General features: G+C 41.3%; 1 protein-coding gene across 4 annotated transcripts in view; it reads left to right on the forward strand.

The window, feature by feature from the left end:
- LOC113432839 (uncharacterized) overlaps nucleotides 1-17,827 on the forward strand; it is a 50,103-nt gene that overhangs the window by 26,869 nt on the left and 5,407 nt on the right. For all 4 annotated transcript variants that reach the window (XM_087968503.1, XM_087968502.1, XM_087968504.1 and 1 more), the window contains exons 12-16: nucleotides 5,163-5,229; nucleotides 7,145-7,239; nucleotides 8,256-8,384; nucleotides 15,261-15,375; nucleotides 16,430-16,567. In XM_087968503.1, coding sequence (XP_087824629.1) covers nucleotides 5,163-5,229; nucleotides 7,145-7,239; nucleotides 8,256-8,384; nucleotides 15,261-15,375; nucleotides 16,430-16,567 — 544 coding nt within the window. The remainder of the gene's footprint in view (nucleotides 1-5,162; nucleotides 5,230-7,144; nucleotides 7,240-8,255; nucleotides 8,385-15,260; nucleotides 15,376-16,429; nucleotides 16,568-17,827) is intronic.

Below are 17,827 nucleotides of genomic sequence, written 5' to 3' on the forward strand. Positions count from 1 at the left end.
TGGTGCATTGCTTTTCAGTTAAACCACATCACATATTATAGATCATTATTTCATTGCAGTGTTCCCCCTTCTCCCACTTCAGGTCTCTCATTTCACAAAAGGTTTCGCTGGGATAACATAGTCTAATCATTGATGTTGACAATCATTTATGTCTTGAACATTTTACCCCTTTCGGTTAGATATCATGCCTTTGTGGAAATACTTATGCTTTCCGGGATTGTTTTCCCCCACATCCCATGTCTTAAATCATTGTTTCATTACAGTACTCCTTTTCTTGGCAAAGGTTTCACTAGATTATACTGAGTGTTTTGTCACATTTTGAATTGCATGTTGTTTCCAGTTTTCTATGGTTATTTCTGGATGCAGGTGTAGAAGTGCGGTCTTGTGTGCCTTTCTGAAATCCCTTTTTCAGTGGAATTTGTCTATTGTCTCTGGAGAACTTTTGCTTAAGGCCTCTCAGCTCTTCCTTTCTCCCTTGCTTCTCCTTGTAAAATATTGGAAAAGAGTGCCTAGGACACCTTTCCCTTCTTGCTTTTCTTTTTTAAATTTTGATATACAAGTTTCAGTCCATCCACACGTGATGCCATTGTGTAGACATCCCTCGTACAATTACAACAATATTTAGGGGCTATTAATTGGACCCGTCCCTATTTTGGCATCACTACACACATGCTCAACCCCTGTTTGAGGTGTTAAAGGGAGGAACCACTCCAGGGGATAAAATTACCATTACAGATCATCAATTAAAAATCACCCAGGACATATAGCACATTATGCAGAAAAGGTGGGTCAACCGATGTCACAACAATGCTCCTATTTCCTTAATCTTGCTAAATACACCCCCTCCTTACCTACTGCTGTATTAACCCAAAAGTCTCAGCACACTAGCAACCTCCTTATCTTAGAATGGATACATCTTTCTCAACACTCCTAAAAAAATCTCTTAGTCTGTTAAAACTGGTTGTTAAAAATGCAAATGAGGATTGAAAGAGGATTCTGCAGCCTCTAACTGCCCGAGGGGGGGCTTCCCTCTCGGACTATCTAAAGGCTTGCAGAATCGTGGGAACTGAGGACCATGATTGTTTGTTGCAAGTAGGTGGATGGGTCAAGCAGGGTTGAAGAAGGAAAGAGGAAATCAGGATTTGCAGTCATGATAGGAGCAGGGGAGGTCATAAAGGGCTCCCTCCCTTCCTTCATGGTCTGCGCAGAAATGTGAGTTGTTAGGATTGGAAACCTGAGGAAAAAGAGAAAGATGAGTTGGAAAACTGAGAAGGGGTGAAGGTGGTTTCTGTGAATGCAAAGTATGTTTGAAAGTAAACAAGAAAGTAGCAAGGAAAAAAGAAATGGGAGGGCGACCCCTGATGGGCTGGCCTTTCCAGACAACACCGATTGATTTCATCGAAATACTAACTCCATACGCATAAAATGCTTTCAACTACTGCCCATCCTTCACTTCAGTCTCTGTCTCTAAAAATCTTCTCTCTCTTTTTGTTACATTGCAACACCTTGTTGCACAGCACCAGCACCCGCTCTTTGTAGCACACATTCGCAGCCACCAACCCTTCCCAGGAATTCTCCAGGAAGGCAATGATATGGCTGATGCGGCAGCTGCAACCGCAGACAGCGCCATCTCTTGCATGATTCTTTCACAACAAACACCCTGGGACAGTCATAGTTATTTTCATCAAAAACAAAAAGTCTTGGCCAGACAGTTTAAATTCAAATTTAAAAATGTCACAGGGTTGCCAGGACTCCAGAATGCATTGAATGTTTGCTTGTTTACTCTTAACTTCCTCAATGAGTCCGGATCCCCCCATGCACAGCAGCATCACGTCATTTCGCTTCCTCGCCTCATCTTGAACCCAGACCAACGGTATATTTTCATCAGCATCATGCCAGATCCTCAGTGGAAAGGTCCTGCTGAACTTATAACCTGGGGGACGAGGGTACGCTGACAACAACAACACCATCCGGGTCCCTGGACGACACGTAAGGCCTTTTCTACCCAAACCAGCCTTGCCTACATCAGCATCATGAAGCTGCCCACTGCATTCATCATTTGCTTCCTGGGCTTCCACATCGTTCCTGCTGATACAACAACCACCCCATCCTCCTGCGATGCCTGCATCAAAACTACTCGCAGCAGAACAAAGACCCAGTCCACCCTGATCTATCATACTTTGAAGCCTGAATGCAACTCCACAACAGTCTCCCCTTGTCTGCATAACAACACTCAATATGCACGATGCTACACCAAACAAGGTATCCAATGCTACGAACCAAAGGCTGTGGGGCCCACTGTATGTCTATGCCTACAAAGGAGGATCCAGCTCTGACCTTGCCTCAATGTTCTCTACCAGTCAAGCAAAAAATGGGTACATTACCCATAATGTCACTCGGGGGTTACCAACACTTCTGTGTGTTTTGATGCTTGTTTTGCCATCAACAAAGGCCAAGGTCCTAACGACGCTGCAGGAGTCACCTGCGGCTCACACAGCTGGCAAAGATCTTATCTACAGGAAAAGAAATATCTCTTCCAAAAGGTGTCCGGGACTAATGTGGGGGCCACCACTGTTTACAACTACTGATACACCCCACCTATTGACTCTGCTCAAGTAAGAGGCCCTCAAAATATTAATATCACTGTTAAATCAAGCTCTACTTCATGTACCACTGACAAATGTAATCCTATTTGCTTGTACACTCACTTACCTGAAACAAGGGGTACCATACCCCACATATATATGCTCAATAGAATTATAAGGTTGCAAGCTGTATTAGAAATTATAACCAATGAAACTGCTCTTGCTTTGAAAACATTAGCTAAAGAAAGTGCATTGTCTAGAACATATATCATGCAAAATCGTTTAGCTTTAGATTATCTTCTTGCCAAAGAAGGAAGTGTGTGTGGAAAATTTAATCTTAGTAATTGTTGTATTGAAATAGATGATAGTGGAAAAGTTATTCAACAAATCACTGATAGAATGATCAAGATTGCGCATGTACCTGTACAAACATGGAATGGTCTTGATTTTAGAGACATGTTTGGATCCTGGTTCCCAAAATTACCTGGTTTGCAAACTATTGTAGCGCTTATTGGTATGATTGCTGCAGGATGTATTATATTGCCTTGTGTATTACCTATCTTTGTACGCACTATTTCTAACAGTTTATCCCTTTTGGCTGAGAAAAAAGCCACTGCACAGGTAATGGCTCTCTGGAATCAACAAATAACTAACACATATCCGAAGAAGAGATGGGAGAGCCAACCTGTGATGACCCAGACGAGGACAAGATGTTTGTGATGGTGAAGAAGTCACGAACGCCATGGATAACATCAGCATACACAGCACTCTTGCCTACGCGCCTGACAAAGGCTGCTGTTGGAACTAAAACACTCCCTGTTTTTAAAAAAAGAAAAACAGAGGAGATGTGGGAATTGCTATCTGTTTCCTCGGCGCGTGCAAGGACAACGGGCCTTCTGGTAGTTGTTTGTAACACGAGGCGAGGGACAAGGTCGAAATGTTGCCACTTCTTACCCAGAATTGTAGCAAACTTAAACTTTACAGCTTTGTATTCTCATATGGTATTTTGTGTGATGTAATGAGTTTGTAACAACACACTAACAAAAAATTGCAAACGTTAACAAAGATTGCTTCTAATAAAAGAGGGTGTCAGAGCTTGCCCTGGGCTCTCATCCCGATTTGGCTTCAAGACGACTGCCTCAGTGTCTTCATTCATGAGAGACCACCATAGAAATAATTTGAAATCCACTTTCTGCCTTGCTTTCATTTATGGCACTGACTTCCTTTTTAAATTCCCTTATTTATTTTAAAACTGGGTTTATCTAACATGCCAAAAAGCAGTGTGGCTTGCTTCATTTCAGCTTATTATACAATGAGGGTTTTTTTAAAAAGAGGTTTTTTGGACTTCTTTTTAAAGTTCCATATTTACCATAAGCAAAATGGGGAGAGATTAATTCAGATGCTGTTGCATGCAACTTGACAACTTCTTTGCAAAGTTGCCATCCCAGATGGTGGATTATAATTCATACTGTATCGGATCCAGCCTGCTTGTCAACATCTGGAGAGTGACAGATTCCTGAGTCCTGCTTCAATCCATTTATGCTAGAAGCTAAGAAATACCAAGGCATGTTTATTACCTTTACATAAAATTTTATCTTCTACCTCTGCTGTATTGCTTGACAATTATTATAGTGATTTGTTAGCTGAGCCTGTTCACAAAACTCACCTTCCCCAAGCTGCATTGCTTAAACCAGTTCCAAATGAGCACTGGTGAATTAGTTAAGTAGATACAGATGGAACCAAGGAATCTCCAACAATGTTTTCCTTCATTTAACAATGATCCTTTATCACAATATTTACTAACTCTTATACTTGTGATTGCATATAGAAGTGAAATATCCAGTTAGAAATGGCTAATAGTAATTAGTGAGAGTGGATACCACTAATATTATTCCATAATCTAAGGTAATAAAAAGAAATTAGCATCACATCTCTATTGGTATGAGTTAACTTTCTATTGGATTGAATGGGGTATACACAACCACAATTGAGACCAAAATTTCTGTGGCTAAGCAAGACATTTGTCCAGTGAGTTTTACCTCATTTTATGACTTTTTCCGCCACAGTTTTTAAGTGAATCATTGCAATTCTTAACTTAGTAGCATGGTGGTTAAGTGGATTGGGCTCCCCCATTGACTGAGTTGTCAGAAGGTCTCAAAAGGTCACCACATGACTCCAGGGCACTGCAGCTGCCATAAATATGACTCATTGCCAAGCATCTGAATTTTGATCACAAAATGAAACAAATAAAATGTTTAAAAGTTATGGTATTTATGTAGTTATCAAGCACATCTAAATTACATTAAAGTAACCAAAATATCTTTACAGTCCCCAAGCCATGTCACAACTTTTGAGCGCTGCTAATGTTTGGAAATTGAAAGTTGAAAAATTTGACATGCCTTAATTGGAGATGCTGTCATGGCCATGTGAAAAACGGTCATAAATTACTTTTTTTCAGTGCTAAATGAACTGTTGTACGTCGATAGGATAGGATAAAGAATTGTAATCCACCTAATCAAGATCCCAGTGAACTTCAATTTCTGCTTTACTTTATTGATGTATCTTCTGTACTTTCAGGATGGAGGGCAGACAAATCCATCCACAGTGAGACAATCTTTTGGCGGTGTTGGCAAAAATCTAGCAGGTAATTCATTCCAATTGTTTCCGCAGTGGGTGTCTACAATTTCTAGCATAGTTCCCTCTGACCAATCCAGATCTGCTGGACTACCTCTCCCATCCCTCTATTTAGCATGGCATCAGACTAGGAAAGGCTGTTTCATTGTATAATTCACTTTAAAGCTTGCCATTATAAAAATACAGATCATATTCAGTTTGTTTCATGTTCATGATATATACAGTTAGTGTAATGGTGTACCTCCAACCTGCAAGCATGCAGAGCATTGGGTATGGTTAGAAGAAAAATAGCAAGAGCAATAGCACTTAGACTTATATACTGCTTTACAGTGCTTTACAGCCCTCTCTAAGCAGTTTACAGAGTCAGCATATTCCCACAACAATCTGGCTCCTCATTTTACCGACCTTGGAAGGATGGAAGGTTGAGTCAACCTTGAGCCTGGTGAGATTTAAACTGCCAAATTGCAGGTAGCTGGCAATCAGCAGAAGTAGTCTGCAGTACTGCACTCTAACCACTGCACCACTACGGCTCAAAATGGCAGGAAAGATAGCTATGATGTGCTCAAAGAAGTTCATCAAATAATAATATAATTCAAACTATGCTGTTCAAGAGTCAGCCGCTTCACTCTCGCTCTCCACACATATACTGTACTATGCTTTCTCTCTCTTCATAGTGGCATTGTAGTTTAGTTTCAACTCTAACCCTAGCCCCAACCGTAACTTATGATACCCACTCTATTCTCCCAAACTCTATTCTTGAGTCACAGCAAGCAAAATTACTGGGATAAGAAAATAGGTTTTATAGAATTCTTTATACAATAGAGTTCTTTATTGGCCAAATTTGATCGGATACACAAGGAACTTGTCTTCAGTGCATAAGCTGTCAGTGTACATAAAAGCTATAAGTGATAAATCATAAGATACAACACTTAATGATAGTCATAGGATACTAAATAAGCGATCAATATAAATCATACTAGGAAACTAAATAAAACAATATAAAGAATAAAGATACAAGCAACAAAGTTATAGTCATAAGTAGAAAAGGAGATAAGAAATAGAAAGGATGAGAAGAAGAATAGTAACACAGCCTTACTAAATAGTTTGACAATGTTGTGGGAATTAGTTGTTTAGCAGAGTGCTCATTCATCTGTCCCTTATTAATTCAGCTGAAAAACACATATCATTTCCCTGATCAAATTACTCCTGACTGACTTGGGAAAGGCTCCATTTCTCTCTGATCCTCCCAAACTAAACCCTAAATGGGAGAGAATTGTAATTCAAGGCTAGACCATATGCTTTGCATCCAGAGGGTTTCAAATTCCATCTCCAGCATCTGTCTTAGCACCTTCCTTTCAAAAAACATCCTCTCCAGAGACAATCCTACAAATGTTTAAACAATCTTTGAAAAGCATAGGTCAAGGTGTGCAATGTCAGTGTTGGTTACATTATGTATTTTATCCCTATTATGTTTGCTGTTATGTTATTACTTCCTTTGCTTTTTGCTGTTGTATCTGTTTTAACCTGCATGCCATCTAGAGTGACTGTTGAACTGGATAACCTTATAAATGCAGACCATCCACCCATCCATCTGTCCATCTGCTAACCTATTATTTGGAATTTTAGTGGGAAAATGGTGAAGCATCCATCTAGTCTTATGGCTGAGCAGAAACTGTGGAATGACATCATTGTCCACAATGCACAGCAACCTCCCTTACAGTATACCATATGCTAATTTCTCTACATTACAATGGCACAAGACAAGGTGCCAATAGTTGCAGCTCTTCTTCCTCCTTGCTCCAGCTCAGTAAATGATAGGACACAGCGGATAAAGAGCAGGAAATCCCAAGAGCCTTTCACTTCGATATTCTGGTTCAAATATTCAACCAAGTTTAGCTTCATTTTACTTCTTCTTTTTTTTTTAGATTGCTTAAGTCGTCTTGGGAAGATGCCTGTTTTTATCTCAGTCATGGGGAAAGATGAGCATTCAGAATCTGTTCTGCAACACTGCAGGCATATGGTAGCTTAAACATTTGAAAATTGTTAACTTATGATCTTACAACATTTTAGTACAATATATGTACTTCCAATTTTCTCTTATTTATTTATTTGTCCGATTTATATAGCAGCCCATTTTATAAAACAAATAACTCTGGGCAGTGAATGTTTGCTTTTACACTGTTCTTTGTTTTCCTTTCTTTCAATTTTATAACTTTGAGTTTTAATTTTTATGTTTTGTTTGCCCAGTATTCATCAAACCAACACCTTCTTTTAAGTAACAGACTATATAGGCAATATACCGTGGAAGCTGTTATATTCAATCGTAGATTGCATAACTTAATTTGCAGGTTGGACATGGTGAACATGAAGTTTAAACATTTGCCCTCTGTATGGACAGAATCTAACCTGCAAATTATGTCCATCTTTTGTTTTTAATATCTTAAAAATATTACACTCATTACTGTTTATTAATTTGATTGTAAACCATTTAAAATAATGATAAGAAGTGGCATTTAATATAAATAAATGAAATTGTTAAGTGGTATAGGCTGCGCCATGGAAAAGCAGACTTTTTTTTTTTTTTTTTTTTTTTTTTTTTTTTTTTTTTTTTTTTTTTTTTTATTTTTTTGTTGTTAGGGGGGGGGGGGGGTTTTTTTTTTTTTTCCCCCCCTTTTTTTTAGGGGGGGGGGGGGTGTTTTTTTTTTTTTTTTTGGGTTGCAGAAGGTATCTCAGTGAAACCTTAAGTGTTCAGGAAAGACGTCCATGGAGACCCTCAGTCATCTAGGTCATGGTTGTCCCAAAGAATTTTTTTCAAAAGGCAACTGGACTTTCTTTGTTTTCTCTTGAAGGTGTTTCATTTCTTATCCAAGAAGCTTGTTCAGAACATCACTTTTGGAATGTTCAGGAAGGAGTCTATAGGAGTATGTAGTCCTGCAACTCAGTTGCTACACAGGGCTCAAAAAGGGAAGAGTAGAAAAGCAATTTCTGAAAACGAAATAAATGTTGCTGATGTTGTCTCTCTTGGTTTGCTTTAAGGATATGAGAGGAGTCTTACAACTGAAAGGACACAACACAGCAACTTACTGTGCTGTAATCACAGGCACTGGAGAACTTACCTTTGGTTTGGGAGACATGGAAATCCACCAGCAGATAACAGAGCAATATGTAAGGTCTTCCTATGTTCTTCTGATTACAGTGTCTCCTATTGATTGGATTTTCTTTTTCATTGTCATTGTTTGCTTTCTTAAGGGCAGAGTGCAGCTTTTTGATATTCAACATAGTTACTGTCCTCATTTATACTTTATCACAGTGTAGACAATATCAGTTGTCTTCTTTAATCACACAGTGTCGTCCTCACTGGTCCTAGTATCTCCTTCCCCCTCATCCCCTTGGTCTGTTATTATCCGATTTCTATGCTATCACTTTCATGATATCATATATTTTGGAAGTTTTACTAAATTGAAGTACAATCTGTCTTGCAGTTCATAGAGTGAAACTTCTATTTCTAGTATTTTGCAGCCAGGAACTTTAAATGACCACAGAGAACATGATTGATGATGACAGAACATCTATGGAATAAGCTGAAGCCATTTTTTCAGTTTGTTGCATCAGGGTTTTGGCAGATGAAACATGAAGGCTGAAGGCACTTGTGTCATCCCATTTTAGCCTGTTGTAATTTTCCCCCAAAACAAAAAGATCTAGCAAATATCAGTCCTGCTAACTCTTGGTGTGTTCTGACAGGTGTTGGGGTAGGGCATCTACAGTTTGTAGTTTACATTGTCCAACCTTCTCCTAAATAAAACAAAGAGTTGAAAAGATATACAGTATTATGCATTTGTGTTACCTTGGAGATTTGATCACATCTACATTTTATAATTAGCTACGTTTTCTTTATTTCTGTCTCATTTGCCCTCCAAAGATCTTAGGGTGGTAGAAATGATGTTTCCTAGTTCCAAGTTTGTTTTCCTACTGGAAAATCCCCATGCTGTGCCCCTGTGAATCATTACCCTCAAGGCTGGCCCAGGTAATCTGTAATTCTAGACACTTTTGCCTATAGTGGATTTGTTCTTCTGAGCTTATGATGGACTGCTGAAAGCCACTTTTTCAATTTTGCGGCCTCCACCCACAATTCCTTCCAGATGTTGATTTCTAATACGTGCCTACCTGTGGAGATATAAGTAATCGTGACTTGCTTGATGAGTGAGGCATATTTTAGGACTCTAATGGAAGAGGCGATTAAGAGTGATTCAGATGCAATTCCACCCTTTTCCTCATGAATGAAAACAGTTGAAAAAAAAAAAGCGAAGACCTTGCCCTTAACAGCTGATCATATTTTCTTAAGAAAGCATTATGCATGTCAGTAAATCACTTATTGCTAGACCTTTAAGAAACAAACATTCATTTTTGAAAGGAAAAATAGTGATCATTCTTCCCACGGCATCACCACACTCTTGAAATTCCCATTTGCTTTAATCAAAGAAATGGTTGATTTGATTATATGCCAACAGATCATTGTTGACTCTTAGCAACTACATAGATTTTTTTCTTCATGATGATCTGTTGCTGACTGGTCTTTACGTTCTTCCAATGGTGCTCCCACCACCATTATACCTATCTACTTTGCTGCTATCCCAAAGGTGCATTTTCCAAAGGCAACTGGACTTTGCTTTTCTTGAAGACATTTCACTTCTCATCCAAGAAGCGAAACATCTTCAAGAAAAAACAAAGTTCAGTTGCCTTTTGAAAAAAACATCTCTGGGACAGCCATGACCTGGATGATTGAGAACCTCCATAGACATTTACCTTGCTCCTAGTCATCCTCTTCTTTTTTTCCCCCTTCCAGTTTTCCAGCTTTTCCCTATAGAGCTATGTCTTCACATAATATATCTGAAGTAGGATAATTTGAACTTCATCATTTGTGCCTTGAGTGAAAACTCTGCGTTGAGTTGTTTGATAATTTATTGGTTTTTCAGTATTTTCCAGAGTGTTCTCCAATAGCAGAGTACAAAAGCATTAAACCAAAAAAATGAGGGTGGGGAGAGAGGAATAACCATTAAGTGATATATATTTTCTTATACAATAACAACAAAATTCCTCAGAATTTTTATCAACCTCAATCCACACAAGCACCAGGCTGTGTTTCCTCCTGTTCCTTTAACCCAAGATTTGAGATATAAGGAGGTTTCAGGGCAGGCAGGAAAACCTACATCAAAGGTGGGCTTGTATGGGTGCAGTGCAGATTTGTCACAGTGAATTCCAATCTGTGGAATTAGCAGTGAGCTGCTAATTTTGACAGTATGTTTTCTGAGCATCAGTAGCTCAGTTTTCTCAACTTTTAATGCAGAAACAAGAGACTGTTAGATGACCCCTAAAGAAAACTTAAGTCATTAAAAATAAGAAGAAAAAAAAGGGGGGGACCAGCTGTAAGACTAGCAGTGCATAGCATAGCCTTGTCCATTTTGCACTGTCACATTGCTCAGTTAGGCTCTCCTTGAGCAAGGTTAGATCTTTGTTACCAGCTGCTTACTCAAACATGACTAATGCAATATATTGAGCAAAATGTTCAGCTTGATTTGCTGTGTTAGCTCACTCATTTGCATGTCTGTATGGAAGCCAGCAAAGTTTACATCTGAGCGAACATACCAAGTGATTCCAGTGCACAGGTTATGTCATGCAAATATAGATTGTAGCAACGCTGCAAAGAAGCACTGCTCTTTGGGTAGGTCACATTGAAGAAGATGGACGTTGGCATTAGAAAACATAAGTTAAGCAACTTGGTTTTGGACTGCAAATCCCACTGTCTGAATTTCAAGTGTAAACATAGGAGGACATCTGATGTAAGGCAATTTCATACCCTCTCTCTTTTTCTTCCTAATATGTTTCTGACAGACAGATGGTGTGGGAATTAATTCTCAAGCAGTCAGAGAAGGACAACACAATGATGGATCAGACTGTTTTCTATTGAAGGAACAGATGGAATTTTCCTCTTTCCAAAGTGGAAGCCAAGTACACAAGGCAGCCAAAGAAGGGGGCATAAAGGGGCATGATAGTAATTCCATCAGTAGGATTTGTGCTTGAAACACCAGTTGCCCAAACTCTTCCATTATAATTCTAGCCTTTCTATAATAAGAACTACTGATTGGAAATGTTAGGATTCTTGTGTGCTTGCTTGGTGCATGCTGAACATTGACAGATGGGTAGGTGTTGCTGTTATATAGCAGAGGCAGAAAAACATACATCTAGCTTGAAACCATGGTACTTATTTTTATTCCATATGAAGTAGATTTTTCATTGCAGTAAAAGCTGCTACTTTTCAACTTAAGTATAGCCCACTTGAAAGCTGCTTTGCAGGTGACTTTTTTTTAATGGCTGAAGATTGCTTTGCCAATCCTAGAACATTCTGTCTGAGAGGTAAAAGAGACATATGTACATCTTCCTCTACTGAAGAGCAGAAGTGTAGTAGCTATGTTCATAAGGTGAGTTGTAACATCAGCCGATAACCCAGAAAAACTCAAAGAATGTGTATCTGTGCACCCAAACTTGGTAACTCTAAGATGTGTGGACTTCAATTCCCAGAATTCCCCAGTCAGCCATGGCTGGGAGTTGAAGTCCACACATTTTAGAACTGCCAAGATTGGGTGACACTGGTCTATACTACTATGCAATTAGTTGTTGTTGTATTTTCCTGCCACATTTAACCAGTTATTTGGCAGCTGGTGAAATTGACTTGAGTTCTGTCAGCTTATCATTGTAGCCAAAGTGGTAGCAAGAATGAGTCGTAAATCTGTAAGCAAAGAGAGCCCAGCTGATAGATGGATGTGAGAGAGGATAGGTCTGAGATGAAGCAGGAGAAAATTGTCTGGATGAACCCTATGGACCGCCCCCCCCATTTCTTCCTGTATTCTTTCTTTGCCCCATTGTCTGTCAGTCAAACTATTGGGGGGCACACACTATTGGTTTTTCAGAAGACTCATGGAACCCAGTTCAGAAAGAGCTCAAGTGGCAGGTTACCAATATGGAGCAACTCCGAATTAGGAATCTGTCACTAGCAATCTAACAATTTGAAAGATATCTAAAATCTCTGTTCCAGATACTAATCCAGATTTATTCAAGTTTTCCCTGATATACTTCTAAGAAGGAACAAAATGTAATTTTTGTCTTCATCAGTTGGTAATGGGTGAAAGCGGAAACAAAGACAGTATAATCTACAAACTTCTTGTAAGCTTCATTACCAAGGGAGATAAATTCAGATTGGCAGTACAAATTGTTGTGTCCCTGACTAGCTAAGTCTTCAACCTGGTCCGCATTTTGAGCGGGACCACCGACTGTTCCCATTGGTTGGTGCCGTTTGACAGCAGACTATATAAGGAGCTGTCAAACGGCATCAACTGGGGTTTTGGGGCTCCGGCTCCAGCCAGCCGGCTGCCAGCCCAGCTGGGCAGCCACGTTAATCTGTTACTGCTTCAAATAAAGAAACGTTATTCTTCAGCTCCTGTGTCTGCCTGGTGTGTCCGTCTAGACCAATACAACACTGGCGACGAGGGTGGGATGTCAGAAGAGACACCCAGGCAAGAAGCTAAGTCACTGAAGAAAGAGCTGAAGCCACAGAATGTCTGGAGCCACAGACAGTCTCTGCACGCGCCAAATTTAAAGAGCCTCCTGAGCTGAGAAAAAAAAAAAAAGTCTCCCTGAGCTGAGGAGAAAGTCTCCTGAGCTGAGGAGAAAGTCACTGCCTGACAGGCACTCTAGCCTCCCATGCGAAAGGCACCCCGTTGGCACTACCAAGAGCGCAGAAGTCTGAAAGCCTCCCCAGCCGAGGAACAGTCGTCGCCATCAAGGACCGTGAAGGCCAGCAAAACCCCGTTGGCGCTATCAAGAGCGCAGAAGTCTGAAAGCCTCCCCAGCCGAGGAACAGACGTCGCCATCAAGGCCTGTGAAGGCCGGCAAAACGCCCTAGAGCTGGCATAGAGCCGCCTCCTGTGCCAAGGGCACCCCGTTGGCGCTACAAGAGCGCAAAAGCCTACAATTCTAGCCGAGGACAGGCGTCGCCTCAAGGCCCGTGAAGACCGGCACGGCCTCCGCTGCCCCCTGACCCGGCCGCCGTTACCATCCTGCCGCCGCCCGCGCTTCCCGAGCTGCCGCCTCTGCCGCCTCGCTCCGCCGCCGCCGCCTCCACTGCGGCCGCTCCCGCTGAGGACGCCGAGCGCCTCTTCTGCCGCCGCCGCGGCCGCCGCTTGCCGCCGCCGTGGCCTCCGCTTCTTCTGCGCGCAGCCGCTGCCTCGCTCCGCCACCGCCGCGCGGCCTCCATTCTTCTGCCGCCGCGCGCGCCTCCGCTGCCGCCGCTGCGGCCTCCGCTTCTTCTACCGCTGCCGCGCGGCCTCCGCAGCCGCCGCCTCGTTCCGCTGCCGCCGCGTGGCCTCCGTTCTTCTGCCGCCGCCGCGTTTCCCGAGCTGTCGCCTCTGCCGCCTCGCTCGGCCGCGCCGCCGCCGCCAGCCGCTCCCGCCAAGGAAGCCGAGCGCCTCCGCTGCAGTCGCCTCCCGTCCCGGCCGTTGCTGCCGCCTCCGCCGCGCCGCCGACAGCCCAGCGCCTCCTCGACTCCACCGGCTGCCGAGTGATGGGCCACTGCCGGTGCAGCTCTTCACTATTGTGGACTGGGTTCAGCCATTGGCTCTGCAGATCTGCAGCCCCTCCGGGTTGAGCATGGCTGGTGTGCGTTTCCATGATTCACTGAGTTGTTTGAGACTTTTCTTCATTCTCTCACTTATGTTAACTAAAAATTCTCTCTGCACCCCTCCTTCCCAGTGACTCTGGGGATGGATCCGGTATTTAGGGGGTGTCAGGCGTTGAACAAGGAGGTGCGCACCCACCATTAGAGTCCTTCCATGCACCCACCTCCAGGGTCTCTCCCACCTGGGCTTGTCTCCTTGACAGTAGCACTACACTCCCCAGGGGGGCGAAAGCTAGGTAGGTGGGAGGTTGGATGTTCGTGTCCCAAGGGGGCCAGGAGAGCACAACGAGCCTCCATCCTTAGGGTTCAGGCACCTCTGCCCTACCCCATGCAGGCAGTCACCAGACATGTTTATTCACCATCTTATCTGGTTCCCTTCTCAGGCTCCTGCCTTGTGACAGGTGGGGTGCCATTTTTTGTAAGCCTAGTGGATAGGTGTGCAAAGCAGCTACTAGTTCAATTTCCTTGTTATACCATTGTATTCCCAAAAGGCTGGGCAGCGCATGCTCTTAGCTAGGGAAAGGGGTGTTGTGTCCCTGACTAGCTAAGTCTTCAACCTGGTCCGCATTTTGAGCGGGACCACCGACTGTTCCCATTGGTTGGTGCCGTTTGACAGCAGACTATATAAGGAGCTGTCAAACGGCATCAACTGGGGTTTTGGGGCTCCGGTTCCAGCCAGCCGGCTGCCAGCCCAGCTGGGCAGCCACGTTAATCTGTTACTGCTTCAAATAAAGAAACGTTATTCTTCAGCTCCTGTGTCTGCCTGGTGTGTCCGTCTAGACCAATACAACACAAATCATTCGGGCATACTTGTCTGTCCTTCAAGGACTTGAGGAGTGCATATGAATTTGGCCACAAGGAAGAGACCCTGATCCTTCAGATAAAGGAGTGATTTACACTCTGATTGCCAACTTTAATTTGTTCAGACAGTAGTAAATTTGTGGGATAATAAAAATATTAGCACATGGAGAGGAGAAATGTAAACATGAGACTATTGTGTTGTATAAGCTAAACAGGATGGGAGACCCCAGGGCTGTAGGTTAGATGCAGATGTCAAGCAACATCCTAGAAGACAGTGGCAAATTAATTCTATATTACTGTGAAAACTCTAAATTGAGCTTAATGCAAAGGAGACTTCATATTCATGCAAGTGACAATATTGATTTAGCATAGCATTCCTTCCAAAGGACCTGCTAGATTATTTTGCCCAAATGGGATATGACCAACCTACAAAATTCATATCCTGCATTTGTCACATTCATAGAATCTACTTGGTTTTTCCATTGCCAACTGTCTCCTGCCATTCCCTTCAGGTGTCACAGTTCAAGGAGAATCTGTGCTTGGCTCCAATAATATGCATTGATGGGAATGTGCCAGTTTCTACCATTGAGTACATCTGTCAGATTGCCAGAGAACATCACTTAGCAGGTAAGAAGAAACATGTTGGTACAGGCATGATATATATCACTCTACTTTTTTAATAGTTATCATTGCAAAGGAGCAGAATCTGGATGCTCCAATGCAGCTTCCAGAGCCCCCCAAATGATGCTATTTAAAATGCAATTTCATGGAAGCTGACATAATTAATCTCCCATCTGAACTATATTGTTGCTTCCTTCTAGACCAGGGGTGTCAAACTCACGTCATCATGGTGGCATCACGTGACGTATTGTAACTTTTTCCCACATCACTAAACTGGGCATGAGCGTGGCTAGTGTGTGATGCATCTGGCCCATGGGCTACGAGTTTGGCAGTCCTGCTCTAGACAATAGTATTCCTTTTTTTCCTTACTATTGATTGGTGGATTTTGGTAGTTATTCACTCAGCATTTGAGACCTTCATGCTTGTTAAACCTGCTTTTACAGGGAGAAGCTGTCCAAGACACTCCATTTGGCATATTGGCCCTGGATATCCCAGTGCTTGAAGTAGAATTGGATGTTGTCATATGGTTCCAACAATTTTGGTCACGGTGTTTGTATTTTAATTTTTATAGTGAAACTATAAAGCATTTATATTATCATTACCTGTAATCTGTCCTATTTTTCATTCTAACATTCAGCCAGTATTAGACAGCTAAGAAATATATTAGTTTGTTCACGGATTAAGGGAGAAATGTGTGTATCAAACTTGACACCCAGAACTCAACAGAGAAGAAAGTAGTTTTGTGGAAGAAAGTAATGCTAATCAGACAATTAGCAAGATAGGTGCATCTTATCCAGGCAAATTGATTTCAGCCTAATCCTTTTGAATGATCAGAACATAAGAAGCATCTCTGACTAAAACTTTAAAGTTGTGTTTTTATGTAGTGGCCAACAAGATGATGATGATGATGATGATGATGATGATGATGATGATGATTATTATTATTATTATTTTGCACTATTGACATTTTAACAAAAAATGCAAAGATAGAAGCGTTTTGACTAAATAGGATGCTTTATGTTTGTCCGAATCACTGACCAAATGCAATGCTTTTTTCAAGTGTACTATGAACCTACGGATGTGAACAAAGCTTCGAAGCCTTTTCTTTCAGAGAGTTGGAGAGGTCTGAGCTGCATATCTCCCAACCTTCGGGAACTCAGAGCCATCAGTCAGACCCTGGGAAATCCTGTGCCAACAGGTGAAGCACATTTGGGAATGACAGTAACAAAGAAGTATTTATAATTTATAGCTTGGAAATATTAAACTTACATTACACATTATTAGCCCCTGGTTAACAATTCAGTACCATCTTTCTACTTGGGAATTGCTAGTGGGAAAAATGTTTAGAGGTAACAAAGTTGGTTTCTGGAACTTTTAAGTATTTAAAACATGGAGTCTATCACTGAGCTATGTTCCCCTTTGAGACATGGTGGTGCAATAGTTAGAATACAGTACTGCAGGCTATTTCTGCTGACTATAGCTGCCTGCAATTTGGCAGTTCGAATCTCACCAGGTTCAAGGTTGACTTAGCCTTCCATCCTAGCATTTCTGCTAGTTTTGTCATCTTTATCAGCCATTCCTCTGTTGTGGGTGTTTTAGAGTTGTAATTACAATTTCTGATAATGACGGCAATCATCATCTTAACTATAAAATATTCTACTTAAATAAAGGAATAAACAAAAGAAAGAAAAAGTTAAAGAAAATCTAATGTTCTCAATAAGTCAAAGCCACAGATTCCTTATTTTCCTGCTTTCTAAAAACTGTTAACACAAGGGAAGGGGAAAAAGTGGAATAAAAAACTTTCATGGATTATTTATGTTTGAAATATACCAAAGTGACCAACCAGGCTAGTAAATTCTTTTTCGGTGGCCTATTTTCCATTGTAATCTGATATCAGCCTCCATTTGTTTGAGATAACTGGCAGCCACTTTCAGATTGTAGAATTTCTTCATGTCTTTGTCCAGGGCTTAACTAAAACGCATGATATGGGGGATGAAATGTCTATCCCAATAGATGTGTTCAGTTAAACAATTTACTCCTTTTTACCACTCCTGGGAGTCAATGTGGAAATATCATTGATTTTTTTCCATTGTATTCTAAAACTATTTCCTTCCTTTTATTGTGTTCAGACCTCTAAAAGAATTCCACCATGACAGATTTGAACTTCCAAAGGATTAAAACTTAGCGCATAGGAACCTCTAATAGGACAGTTCCTGGAGGGGGGGGGAATTACCATAGCAACTACAAGTTAACCTTAATACCCTTTGTCGATAGATTATTTGGAGCCAGTCATATATTTGCACTCCAATTTATCTCAAAGGTTTGTTATTGTGAAGATAATTATTGTCAGTGACACCATTCAGATATAATTACTGACATACTTCCTTTTACCATTCATTTCCATATTTCTTTTGAAATAGAAATATAGTAAATAATTAATTCTAATTTCTAGTTCCTC

Source organism: Notechis scutatus, chromosome 6, assembly GCF_049901735.1.
Source record: "Notechis scutatus isolate UNSWTSFEM ecotype Mainland chromosome 6, rNotScu1.2, whole genome shotgun sequence".
In the NCBI taxonomy this organism is placed as follows: Eukaryota; Metazoa; Chordata; class Lepidosauria; order Squamata; family Elapidae; genus Notechis; species Notechis scutatus.